Here is a 13,853-nt window from a genome sequence, read left to right as displayed (position 1 = left end):
AGTGATGATTTGAAAATCAACAGATAGAAAGTCTTCTTCTGCTCTCTGTCAGATTGAGTCTTCATCAAACCCTTCACATCTGGAGTGTATTCATTAGCAAAACACCGTAGCAAAACATTTTGAAACAGAATAAGAAAGTGGGATTTTCTTATTGGAGAAGATCAGCTAGTCCTTCCCTATTCCATGTGTTGCGTTTTGAATATGAACCTGTAAGGTAAAGCTGCCATTGCAGCTGGTCTCGTGGTTGACTGTTGTTTGACTTGTAGTACCTACACTTGACAGTAGGAGGAGCCAACACTCAGAAGGGCAACTAGAAGTATGACTGAGAAGTTGGTGTTGATTTCCACATGAAGCTCTTTCTTCGATCACATTTGGATACAAATGTTGATTTAAAATTCATTCACTTTTGTATATGGAGTCAGAGAGAGAGAGAATGGGGGGATAGAGAAAGAGAGAAGGGAGAGAGAAAGAGAGAGAGAGAGAGGGGGAGAGAGAGGGGGAGAGAGAGAGAGTTAGAGGGGGAGAGAGAGAGATAGAGAGAGAAAGGGGGGTAGAGAAAGAGAGAAGGGGGAGCGATAGAGAGGTGAGATGTAGGGAGAGAGAGAGAAATATTTATTTGACGCGATAATTAGTGGGTGTCAGTTGATGAATAAATGAGTCACCTGACATTGTAATGTAATAGGGACTTCGACACTTCATTGATTTCAGCTTTATTATGTCCAATCCGTTGGTCACAATGAAAACTGATACACTGACAGGTACCATACAGATACACAGGGTACATCCCAAATGGAACCCCATTCTCTAGATAGTGCACTAGCACTCTAGGCTTCTAGGGAAGAGGATGCCATTTTGGACGTGAGACACACACTGCCGACCTTACACCACAGTGACTTGTGATTGATACACACACTTTCAATAACCAATAATGAAATATTTATCATTTACGCAAAAATAAAAAATACAAAAAACGACGGAGTAAAAAAAACGACATGGATTGATAATATATGATAGATGCAGTGGAAAATATCCAAAAATATTTGTTTTTCATTTGTTTTTCTTCTGTACAAACATACATATAAATATAGATAGAAAGAGAGAGTATAAAAGTGTGTATTTTTAAAATACAAAGGGGTTTGTACATGCACAATGTACACCACAGTTATTAAAGTTCACATGACAAGGAGACATATGACAAAACGTTTTGAGGGCATCTCTTTTCACAGTAACGTGGGCTGTACATTATAAATGCAAACACTGTTCATAGTAATATCTCTCATAGTTCTTTCACATTGTTATAAACATGAAGGAGTTTAGAATATTGTCTCTGGGCGTTGGTTCAAGCCTTGTTGATCTGTGGCCCAACCACAACGTCCAAACAACATTGAAACGTCTCACCAACGTTTAAATAACGTCTTAAGATCCCAGAAAAACCATCAGTGCTATAGGATCAGTTCATTTCCTGTTTACTGGTCCTTGGCCTCTCATTGGGCACAGAGAAGACCTATGGAACAGTCAGTAGCATGACTTCAGTTTGAACGGTCACTATGTGTTTCTCCTAACTCTCTAGCTCTGACCAAATATGGACAAGGACTCTTAAGACTTGTTAGTTTATAGGGTGTCCAAAAGAGCATTTCTCCGCTATTCTTCCCTTCCCTTATCTCTGTCTCTCTCCTCCCCTCCCTCCCTCCCCCCCCTCCCTCTCCCTCCCTCTCTCTCTCCGTTTCTCTCTAGGTCTGCCTGACGTCCTGCAGTAGTTTATTAATCTCGGTGACCAACTCACTAGCGTCCATCATATCATCGTGGCTGTCACTGCGCTGCTTCCCCCCCAGGAACCCCATCCCTAGCATACTCTCCAGCTCATCCTCCTCATAGTTTTCTGGGATCTCCTCCATGGCAGGCAGCCATCTTAGGTGTGGCGGCTGGTTGGAGGAGGAAGAGGAGGTGGACGAGGCGGCCATGTTGGTGAGGTTGTTGGTGTTGTGACTTGATGGGCTTTGGCCGACAGCGCCGCCTCCGGGGTTGAGATAGTGGGTGTTAGCCGCCCACGCCGCCACGCCCGCCGGGTAGGAGGCGGGGCCTTTGGTGTTGTTGCCGCCCGGTAACAGCACCTTGGCGTGGCCACCCTTTCCACTTCCTCTTTCCGTTGCCGCGGCAGCAACGTTGTTTTCGTTGCACTCGGCGTACGAGTCCAGTGACGGCGGGAGCAGGCGCTGGAAGATTCCGTTCATCTCCGAAAGCAAGGAACTCCCTTCACTGACCCCTCCCTCCTCAGAACTCCCAGACTCCTTCCCGAAGGTGGAGAAGCTCTTCCTGCGCTCCGAGGAGTCGATGGAAGCCTGGTCGTCATCAAGGAGGTGGGGGGGCTGGTTAGAGGACTCCTCCCCTGGGATAAACATGTTGCTGCGGTAGTCAGAGGAGGAGGAGGCCGGGGAGGACAGGGAGAGGGCCAGGGGAGGCATCCAGCACTGGTCAGAATGGCCCAACACACGACACTCCTCAGTGCATAGGCGCATAGCTAGAGAAAGAGAAGGGAGAGGGTTAACGTTGTGTTTGGTACACAGGTTCCTAGCTAGAGAAAGAGAAGAATGAGAAGGGAGACAGGAGAGAGACACAGAGATTGGTGACAAATAACATGTTTGGTTTGACATTGATTAAACGGTCTCATGGCTCGGTACAGGAGAGAGCAGAGAGAAGACACAGTGTCAAGGTGTATGATTGGCATTGATATGCAGTAGCCTACATAACTGTTGTCTGTCGACACTACTCAGTACACAGACTGCTAGCTGGAAAACACCGTCTACATGTTTTATCTGGTTACACATTGAGGACACAGACCCATACTTATGGGAGAGAGGAGACCAGGGACATTGATAAAAATGGATGGTTGTTAACTGATGCCTGTCGAGTCCCTCTGTTGCCTGTCTAGTCCTGTACCTCTCTGTCTAACCCTGTACCTCTCTGTCTAGTCCTGTCCCTCTCTGTCTAACCCTGTACCTCTCTGTCTAGTCCTGTCCCTCTCTGTCTAACCCTGTACCTCTCTGTCTAGTCCTGTACCTCTGTCTAGTCCTGTACCTCTCTGTCTAGTCCTGTACCTCTCTGTCTAGTCCTGTACCTCTCTGTCTAGTCCTGTAACTCTCTGTCTACTCCTGTACCTCTCTTTCTAACTCTGTACCTCTCTGTCTAGTCCTTTACCTCTCTGTCTAGTCCTGTACCTCTCTGTCTAGTCCTGTACCTCTCTGTCTAGTCCTGTAACTCTCTGTCTAGTCCTGTACCTCTCTGTCTAACCCTGTACCTCTCTGTCTAGTCCTGTACCTCTCTGTCTAGTCCTGTACCTCTCTGTCTAGTCCTGTAACTCTCTGTCTAGTCCTGTACCTCTCTGTCTAGTCCTGTACCTCTCTGTCTAAACCTGTACCTCTCTGTCTAGTCCTGTACCTCTCTGTCTAGTCCTGTACCTCTCTGTCTAGTCCTGTACCTCTCTGTCTAGTCCTGTAACTCTCTGTCTTGTCTTGTACCTCTCTGTCTAACCATGTAACTCTCTGTCTAACCCTGTACCTCTCTGTCCAACCCCGTACCTCTCTGTCTAGTCCTGTACCTCTCTGTCTAGTCCTGTACCTCTCTGTCTAACCCTGTACCTCTCTGTCTAACCCCGTACCTCTCTGTCTAGTCTTGTACCTCTCTGTCTTGTCTTGTACCTCTCTGTCTAACCCTGTACCTCTCTGTCTAACCCTGTACCTCTCTGTCTAGTCCTGTACCTCTCTGTCTAACCCTGTACCTCTCTGTCTAGTCCTGTACCTCTCTGTCTAACCCTGTACCTCTCTGTCTAGTCCTGTACCTCTCTGTCTAACCATGTACCTCTCTGTCTAACCCTGTACCTCTCTCTCTAGTCCTGTACCTCTCTGTCTAACCATGTACCTCTCTGTCTAACCATGTACCTCTCTGGCTAGTCCTGTACCTCTCGGTCTAGTCCTGTACCTCTATGTCTAGTCTTGTACCTCTCTGTCTAGTCCTGTACCTCTCTGTCTAACCCTGTACCTCTCTGTCTAACCCTGTACCTCTGTCTGGTCCTGTACCTCTCTGTCTAGTCCTGTACCTCTCTGTCTAGTCCTGTACCTCTCTGTCTAACCCTGTACCTCTCTGTCTAACCCTGTACCTCTCTGTCTAACCATGTACCTCTCTGTCTAACCATGTACCTCTCTGTCTAGTCCTGTACCTCTCTGTCTAACCCTGTACCTCTCTGTCTAACCCTGTACCTCTCTTTCTTGTCTTGTACCTCTCTGTCTAGTCCTGTAACTCTCTGTCTAACCATGTACCTCTGTCTAACCATGTACCTCTCTGTCTAACCATGTACCTCTCTGTCTAGTCCTGTACCTCTCTGTCTAGCCCTGTAACTCTCTGTCTAGTCCTGTAACTCTCTGTCTAACCCTGTACCTCTCTGTCTAGTCCTGTACCTCTCTGTCTAACCCTGTGCCTCTCTGTCTAACCATGTACCTCTCTGTCTAGTCCTGTACCTCTCTGTCTAGTCCTGTACCTCTCTGTCTAACCCTGTACCTCTCTGTCTAACCCTGTACCTCTCTGTCTAGTCCTGTAACTCTCTGTCTAACCCTGTACCTCTCTGTCTAGTCCTGTACCTCTCTGTCTAGTCCTGTACCTCTCTGTCTAACCCTGTACCTCTCTGTCTAGTCCTGTACCTCTCTGTCTAGTCCTGTACCTCTCTGTCTAGTCCTGTACCTCTCTGTCTAACCCTGTACCTCTCTGTCTAGTCCTGTACCTCTCTGTCTAGTCCTGTACCTCTCTGTCTAACCCTGTACCTCTCTGTCTAACCCTGTACCTCTCTGTCTAGTCCTGTACCTCTCTGTCTAACCCTGTACCTCTCTGTCTAGTCCTGTACCTCTCTGTCTAGTCCTGTACCTCTCTGTCTAACCCTGTGCCTCTCTGTCTAACCATGTACCTCTCTGTCTAACCTCGTACCTCTCTGTCTAACCCTGTTCCTCTCTGTCTAACCCTGTACCTCTCTGTCTAACCCCGTACCTCTCTGCCTAACCCTGTACCTCTCTGTCTAACCCTGTACCTCTCTGTCTAACCCTGTACCTCTCTGTCTAACCCCGTACCTCTCTGTCTAGTCCTGTACCTCTCTGTCTAACCCTGTACCTCTCTGTCTAACCCTGTACCTTTCTGTCTAGTCCTGTACCTCTCTGTCTAGTCCTGTACCTCTCTGTCTAGTCCTGTAACTCTCTGTCTAACCCTGTACCTCTCTGTCTAGTCCTGTACCTCTCTGTCTAACCATGTACCTCTCTGTCTAGTCCTTTAACTCTGTTGTCTGTCTAACCCTGTCCCTCTTTTACCTGTCTAATCCTTTCTCTCTGTTGACTGTCTAGTCATGTCCCTCGGTTGCCTGTCCAATTCTGTCAATCTGTTGTCTGTCTAACCCTGTCCCTCAGTTGCCTGTCTAACCCTGTCCCTCTGTTGTCTGTCTAACCCCTGTCCCTCTGTTGCCTGTCTAACCCTGTCCCTCAGTTGCCTGTCTAACCCTGTCCCTCTGTTGTCTGTCTAACCCTGTCCCTCTGTTGCCTGTCTAACCCTGTCCCTCTGTTGCCTGTCTAACCCTGTCCCTCTGTTGCCTGTCTAACCCTGTCCCTCTGTTGTCTGTCTAACACTTTCCCTCATGTCACTCTCTGTAAACTCTAGATATCTGAACCAACTATTTTTTTGAGAAAGATAGATGTTGTTTTGGTATCGAAAAGGTCAACCGATTTTTACTGGGATGAGTGACAAAGTAAACAAATTAAATCACTCCATTCAATCAGGCTCAAAAACAGTTAATCCCCCTCTTTCAATCCCTCCCTCCTTCCCTAGCTCCATCCTTCTCCCCTCCCCCCTCACTCCATCTCCCCTCCCTCCCTCCCTAGCTCCATCCTTCTCCCCTCCCTCCTTCCCTAGCTCCATCCTTCTCCGCTCCCTCCCTCACTCCCTCCATCTCCTCTCCCTCCTTCCCTAGCTCTATCCTTCTCCCCTCCCCCCTCACTCCCTCCATCTCCCCTCCCTCCCTCCTTCCCTAGCTCCATCATTCTCCCTCCCTCCCTCACTCACTCACTCCCTCCATCTCCCCTCCCTCCATCCTTCCCTAGCTCCATCATCCTCCCTCCCTCGTCCATCTCCCCTCCCCCTCACTCCCTCCATCTAGCCTTCTTCCTCTCCTCCTCCATCTCTCCTTCTTCCCTCCCTCCTCCATCTCTCCTTCTTCCCTCCCTCCTCCATCTCTCCTTCTTCCCTCCCTCCTCCATCTCTCCTTCTTCCCTCCCTCCTCCACCTCTCCTTCTTCCCTCCCTCCTCCATCTCTCCTTCTTCCCTCCCTCCTCCATCTCTCCTTCTTCCCTCCCTCCTCCATTTCTCCTTCTTCCCTCCCTCCTCCATCTCTCCTTCTTCCCTCCCTCCTCCATCTCTCCTTCTTCCCTCCTCCTCCACCTCTCCTTCTTCCCTCCCTCCTCCATCTAGCCTTCTTCCCTCCCTCCTCCATCTCTCCTTCTTCCCTCCCTCCTCCACCTCTCCTTCTTCCCTCCCTCCTCCATCTCTCCTTCTTCCCTCCCTCCTCCATCTCTCCTCCTTCCCTCCTCCTCCATCTCTCCTTCTTCCCTCCCTCCTTCATCTCTCCTTCTTCCCTCCCTCCTTCATCTCTCCTTCTTCCCTCCCTCCTCCATCTCTCCTTCTTCCCTCCTCCTCCACCTCTCCTTCTTCCCTCCCTCCTTCATCTCTCCTTATTCCCTCCCTCCTTCATCTCTCCTTCTTCCCTCCCTCCTCCATCTCTCCTTCTCCCCTCCCTCCTCCATCTCTCCTTCTTCCCTCCCTCCTCCATCTCTCCTTCTTCCCTCCCTCCTCCATCTCTCCTTCTTCCCTCCCTCCTCCATCTCTCCTTCTTCCCTCCCTCCTCCATCTCTCCTTCTTCCCTCCCTCCTCCATCTCTCCTTCTTCCCTCCCTCCTCCATTTCTCCTTCTTCCCTCCCTCCTCCATCTCTCCTTCTTCCCTCCCTCCTCCATCTCTCCTTCTTCCCTCCCTCCTCCACCTCTCCTTCTTCCCTCCCTCCTCCATTTCTCCTTCTTCCCTCCCTCCTTCATCTCGCCATAAAGAGAAGAATAACAGACAGATGAGAAGAGACAGAAGAGAGAGAAGAGAGAGAAGAGGAGAGACTGTGGCTCTCAGGGGGGAGAACAACATCATTTTAAAAGCAATTACTGTGAATTCTCCTCAGCACAGACATGAAAGGGCCGGGCTGTCACTCAAACAGCCGACACAGACACACACGTATACACCACACACACACACACACACACACACACACACACACACACACACACACACACACACACACACACACACACACACACACACCCGACACAGTGACAGACAGAGAGAGTCACAGTCTAAATCGGGGAGGCGTTTACCGACACGACTCCATCTGAGGGCCAGATATCAGGAGGGTGGTAATGGAGGAAAATGTCTGCCTGATAAAACCCCTGGAAATTAAAGGTTGTGGGGGAAGAATAGAGCTGAAGCACAATTGTGCTACTGAGTGAATGGGCTGTTACATAATAGTGGATGTGTCCCAAATCAAACCCTATTCCCTATATATTGCACCATTTTTGAGCACACTACATAGGGAAAGTAGTGCACTATTAAGAAAATATGGTGCCATTTGGGAGTCAGGCCATACAATGTGGTGTTACAAATCAGCTTTTGACTATTCAGGTGAGACGTGTATTGTTGAAGCAAGCATGGGGAAGATTGGAAAATGTGGTGAGCAGCTGTCCATGGTGCTGAACTGAATAGATGATTTATTAGTGGTGGGGAGAACCTGGTGTGAGCAGCCTAGTGTGCTGTGTATGACGGTGAGTATCACTGTGTCATGTTATATATCTAGTGAAAACAGGACTGTCTTACTGTAGCGGGTGATGTCACCTGGCTTGGTTTTTCTATTCCGTGACATCACTGCCCTGCACCCAAAGACTTTTACACAAAGAGTATAAAGCTAGTTTCTTGGACACGGAAGCCATGTCTTTTGTTTGTGTCTGTAAACTGGCCCATGGAAATGACGGCAATTGTACGATGGCTGTCTCATGTCTCTATGTAACTGACCTGGGTGTAGTCTGTGGAGCATGTCCAGGTGGTAGAGCTCAGAGAAGCACTATAGTATATCCTGCCTCTACCAAGATGGCTGTCTCATGTCTCTATGTAACTGACCTGGGTGTAGTCTGTGGAGCATGTCCAGGTGGTAGAGCTCAGAGAAGCACTATAGTCTATCCTGCCTCTACCAAGATGGCTGTCTCATGTCTCTATGTAACTGACCTGGGTGTAGTCTGTGGAGCATGTCCAGGTGGTAGAGCTCAGAGAAGCACTATAGTCTATCCTGCCTCTACCAAGATGGCTGTCTCATGTCTCTATGTAACTGACCTGGGTGTAGTCTGTGGAGCATGTCCAGGTGGTAGAGCTCAGAGAAGCACTATAGTCTATCCTGCCTCTACCAAGATGGCTGTCTCATGTCTCTATGTAACTGACCTGGGTGTAGTCTGTGGAGCATATCCAGGTGGTGGAGCTCAGAGAAGCACTATAGTCTATCCTGCCTCTACCAAGATGGCTGTCTCATGTCTCTATGTAACTGACCTGGGTGTAGTCTGTGGAGCATGTCCAGGTGGTAGAGCTCAGAGAAGCACTATAGTATATCCTGCCTCTACCAAGATGGCTGTCTCATGTCTCTATGTAACTGACCTGGGTGTAGTCTGTGGAGCATGTCCAGGTGGTAGAGCTCAGAGAAGCACTATAGTCTATCCTGCCTCTACCAAGATGGCTGTCTCATGTCTCTATGTAACTGACCTGGGTGTAGTCTGTGGAGCATGTCCAGGTGGTAGAGCTCAGAGAAGCACTATAGTCTATCCTGCCTCTACCAAGATGGCTGTCTCATGTCTCTATGTAACTGACCTGGGTGTAGTCTGTGGAGCATGTCCAGGTGGTAGAGCTCAGAGAAGCCATCCCCCAGCAGACGGTCGATGGGGGACTCTCGTCCCATGTCATAGTCGCTGTCCCCCGCATCGCTGTCCCCACGACCACTGTCCTTCAAGCTGAACTTGTCCATGTCCTGCAATGCATACCTAGAGAGAGAGAGAGAGAGAGAGAGAGAGAGAGAGAGAGAGAGAGAGAGAGAGAGAGAGAGAGAGAGAGAGAGAGAGAGGTGAAAATACAATTGAGTTAATTAAAATGAATGTAGTTGGTGTTTCTTTGTGGTAAAAGCTGTTGTAGCCATTCTATAATGCTCACCATAGATAGGTAGACAGAACTACAAAACAAACATTTCACAACACTACAGTTGAAACATAGACACGTGATCCACATACTTTTGGATTGAATGATATTGATATGATTCAAACTCAAAACATGATAAACAAAAGAGCCATCTTAGAAAAAGGGCCTAACAAATATAGATCCATACTGTCATTATGTATGTTTTTATTGATGCTACTAATGAAAAGCGTGGTGGACACAAGGGAATTGAACAACTCAAAAGAGCAAAACGTTACAATATTTTGGGGGGAATGCTTTGTTTACCTGTAGCTTCTGGAGTATTTGTTGCCACGGAAACAGGGTCTAGGCTGGTACTGGCCCTGATGGAGCATGGACAGAAGCTGTGAGACTTGCTATATCCAAAATAAACAAATAAAAATAACAGAAAAAAGGAGGATGAATAACAGAACGGATGGAAACAGACCACAGGGAAAAAACACGACAACAATTTGAGGAACAAAACAAGATGGACGACACACGGTGATTCTGATGGTGGTGACACACGGAGGAGGGTGAGGAGACAAATATGATGATTCCAAAATGGATGACAGAAAGTGGATGAGAGAAATAACAATGGGGTGTGGGTGGGTGACGGGGATAAATCAATATGGATAGGAGTGAATAACGGTCATATAATGGCTTGAGGGTGAAGACTCAAAGACAAACTGGCTCCATGATTATATCTGGAATCATTTCTACTAGTTTTAAATGGACAGTCATTTCACTATTGATTTACTGACAGTCAGGAACTGTTTACCAAGAGGCTAGGACTTATGACGGATTATTCAATAATGGTGGAGGGGAGTGTAGGTGTGTGTGTGTGTGTGTGTGTGTGTGTGTGTGTGTGTGTGTGTGTGTGTGTGTGAGAGAGAGGGGAAGGAGAGAGAGAGAGAGAGAGAGAGAGAGAGAGAGAGAGAGAGAGGGGAAGGAGAGAGAGAGAGAGAGAGAGAGAGAGAGACAGAGAGAGAGGGGAAGGAGAGAGAGAGAGAAACAGAGAGAGAGAGAGAGAGGTGAATTGTGTGTTCTGTAGTATCTCACCTCGACTGGTGGCGTTGCGTGGGCCAACTCCAGGGCGAAGCTCTCCGGGATATGATTGGACGATATCGTCACCAGGCTATTCAGTGATTGGTGGCTGTGGTGGCTCTGCCGGCTTCCCATTGGCGCCCGGTCCATGGGGGGCGTGGCCGAGGGTGAGCGGTGGTGCGCTCTGATTGGTAGAGTCCCATTCACCGTGGGAACAAGTGTGATGTCACCCTTGTGGATCTGCCGTGACGGTTTCTTAGGGTGGTGCTGGTGGTTGGTCTCTGCCACCCTGCAGTTGTACGACTTCCTGTTATCGTTCTTTTCTCGGTTGCAGCGGGCAGCGAACATGACCATGATGACCAGGAGCATAGCGCAGATGGCCCCCAGGGACATGATGATGATGAGGGAGGCGTCAAGCGGCGTCTCCCCCTGGTCCAGCACCTGCACGTGGCCCTCCATGTTCTCATAGAGGCTGATCTTTAGGACGGCCTTGGTGGTCTGGGGCAAGGAACCGTGGTCACTGACCAGGACGGTGAGCTCCGCAAACTCGCGGGGAAACGCGTCGAGGCTAACGTTGGCGCTGATCTCGCACGTTCTAGGATCCATAGAGAAGAAGCCTTCCTCGTTGCCGGCAGTGATTGAACATGTGAGTTCTGCGTTGACGCCGGTGTCTCGGTCGGTTGCCCTGACGACCGTAACCAGGCCACCGGCCTCGGTGAACTTGGAGATGGGGACGTCGGCCGTGAGGTTCCAGAGCTGCGGAACCACGATGACCGGCGGGTTGTCGTTTTCGTCCAGGATCGTCAGGACGACGGTGGCGTTGCTCAGCAACGAGGGTTCCCCGGCGTCCTTGGCCTGGACTACGAAGGATATCCGGCTGACGTCCTCGCGGTCGAACGTGCGGAGGGCGTAAACAGCGCCGTTGGACGGGTCAATGGTGACAAAGGTGGAGATAGAGCTCCCGTGAACGGTGTTCTCCACCAGGAAGTAGCTCACCTGGCTGTTGGCATCCAGGTCGGGGTCGGTTGCCAATAATGACGTCAGGTAGGCACCAGGGGCATTGTTCTCTGATCTGAATACCTCATAGCGTCCCTTCTGGAAGCGCGGAGCATTGTCGTTTTCATCCAGCACGTGCACGGTAAAGTGCTTGATGGTGGAGAGGCTGGGCGTGCCGCGGTCCTCGGCGATGACCGTCAAGCTGAACTCTGACCTCTTCTCCCGGTCCAGCGAGACGTTAGTGAGGATCATGTAGTTGTTCTCGTACGTCTTCTGTAGTTTAAAACTCCCCTGGCCATGGAGTTTACACACAACCTCTCCGTTGAGAGCGGAATCTAGGTCCTCCACTCTTACTAAGGCCACGAAGGAATCCAATGGAGCGGCCTCTGAGATATAGGCTGCGTCCTCTTTGCCTCTGTCCCCTTGGGACATCAGATTGATGCTGATGTCTGGTTTGTTGTCGTTTATGTCCACTACCTTGATGAAGATCTTGCAGTGTGCTGGCATGGAGTTGGGGCCCATATCCTGGGCTTGGACATCGATGTCATATGATGTTGCGCTTTCAAAGTCCACGCGCTTCATGAGCGTCAGGTGGCCGTTATCCGAGTTGATCTTGAACGTTTCCACGATTTTCGGGGACACGTGACTGCTAAAGGAGTAGATGATTTTGGCGTTGGTTCCGTCGTCTGCATCAGTTGCATTCAGATCAATAAGAAGAGATCCAACAGGTGAATTCTCCAATAGATGTATCACATATGACGACTGTTCGAAAATAGGACTGTTGTCGTTTGAATCTGCCACGCTAATTCTGAGGAGAGTAGAACCGGTTTTAGGGGGAACGCCCTTATCCGAGGCCGTCAGCTGAAGTTCATAACCCGGCTGCATCTCCCTGTCGAGCTCCCTAAGCACCACCAACTCCGAGTACTTAGCCCCGTCCGTTCTGCTCTGAATGTCAATCTTGAAGTAGTTGTTGGGCTCGAGGGAGTAAGTATCGAGGGAGTTCTCCCCGACGTCGGGGTCACTCGCGCTGTCCAGGGGAATGCGCGCCCCCACTGCCGCGCTCTCGGAGATCTCGATGGGGATTACGGCGCGGGCGAACTGGGGCGCGTTATCGTTAATGTCCAACACTTCCACCTCGACGTGGAAGAGCTGCAAGTGTTCTGTTGGAAGAGTCAGAACGTCGAATTCAATGGAACAGTTGAGGTTCTTCTCGCAGAGCTTCTCTCTGTCTATTTTGGAACGGATGCTGATCTCTCCGTCCTGCTCGCGCACGGATAGGAAAGACGTGCTACCTCTCTGCATGGCTCGGAAGCGCAAAGACACAGAACTTGGAAGTTTGACTAAAACATCAGCCACGTCATCTTTAAGCCGTGCAATAACAGTCCCCACCTTCTGTTCCTCGTAAACTTGATATTTTAATGTTTTACCTGTGACGTTTTGCGTGGCCAGTGCCATAACGGCGAGAAGTATCCATATTCGGATATAAAATACGCAGATTATTTTACCAGGTTCCATCTTTGAAGTAATCCCTTTGGGTGATTCTGAAAGCAATTCCAAAATAGCTCCTTTAAGCAGCCAGTACTGATTCCGTTATTGTAGCCTAATGAACTTAACGAATCCACTGCGCCCCGACGACAGTCATTAGGCTAATTGCAGCGCATTCTCCAAAGGCTAGATATCCCCATTTAAACACGTTTGAGCATTAAAAAAGCAGGTTGCGTTCCGCAGTCATTTCTACTAGAAAACACAACATCCAAACTGAGATCCCTTCCACGCATACAAATCTGTTGCGCGAGTCTCAGAGTAGACTCCTATAGAGCACCGCTTAAATCTGTGCTCCTCTCTTTGTGCGGTGCCGTGCTCTCTCTCTCGCTCTCTCTCTCCGTCTGATGGCTCCCCCAAAATAGCCCTCCTCAATCTAACCAGCCCTACAACGGAACAGCGGTCCCTTTCTCTTCTCCCCAGCAAGACAAAATGCTTCCTAAATAAAATGCTAACCCGGTGACCACTCAAAACTGAGGCGAGGGGAAAGGGGAGAGAAAGAGAGAGGGGAGGAGAGATGGAGACGGGGCAAACTCCACCCTCTCGGGTTCTTCATCCACTTTCTTTCTTCACTTTCACCCATGAGAAGAGGAGAGAGAGAGAGACACACAGAGAGAGAGAGAGAGAGAGAGAGCATGCCTCAACAATAGGGAAGGGTAAAGTAACTCAAGAGGAACTTTCATTGGTGACGTTTTCCCGGTTATATGTTTTGGTAGTCGCCGTTAGAAGACGTCGGGTTTCTGTATGAGTGTAGTAGTCTCTCGTTTTAGGTGTGTTGCAGCAGACAGACTGGAGACAGGGCTAGGCTATACATGTGGAGGCTACATTCTTATTTATATCGTTTCCAATTATGAGCTGTCACAAGTGTGTTGGCCTAACTAGCGAATGGAGAATTATCTTCACCAGTCTCACCAATCAGTTATTATAGTAACTGGCATATAGGCTATACCCAAATGATATA

General features: G+C 49.3%; 1 protein-coding gene across 2 annotated transcripts; it reads right to left on the bottom strand.

Moving 5' to 3' along the window:
• Positions 1-1,723: 1,723 nt before the first annotated feature.
• On the bottom strand, positions 1,724-13,284 carry LOC115187355 (protocadherin-18). 2 transcript variants are annotated; one of them, XM_029746419.1, is made up of 4 exons: positions 10,370-13,284; positions 9,596-9,684; positions 8,972-9,141; positions 1,724-2,518 (listed from the first exon to the last, which is right to left on the bottom strand). In XM_029746419.1, the coding sequence occupies exons 1-4, from the start codon at positions 12,863-12,865 to the stop codon at positions 1,731-1,733; spliced, it is 3,543 nt and encodes a 1,180-aa protein (XP_029602279.1). In that variant the 5' UTR covers positions 12,866-13,284; the 3' UTR covers positions 1,724-1,730. The 2 variants fall into 2 exon arrangements, with proteins under 2 accessions (XP_029602279.1, XP_029602280.1); XM_029746420.1 differs by having other exon boundaries at positions 9,596-9,651.
• Positions 13,285-13,853: the final 569 nt, after the last annotated feature.

This window comes from Salmo trutta, unplaced genomic scaffold (genome assembly GCF_901001165.1).
Source record: "Salmo trutta unplaced genomic scaffold, fSalTru1.1, whole genome shotgun sequence".
In the NCBI taxonomy this organism is placed as follows: domain Eukaryota; kingdom Metazoa; phylum Chordata; class Actinopteri; order Salmoniformes; family Salmonidae; genus Salmo; species Salmo trutta.
The sequence above is the reverse complement of the archived record's forward strand: the minus strand, read 5'-3'. Positions and strand labels throughout refer to the sequence as shown.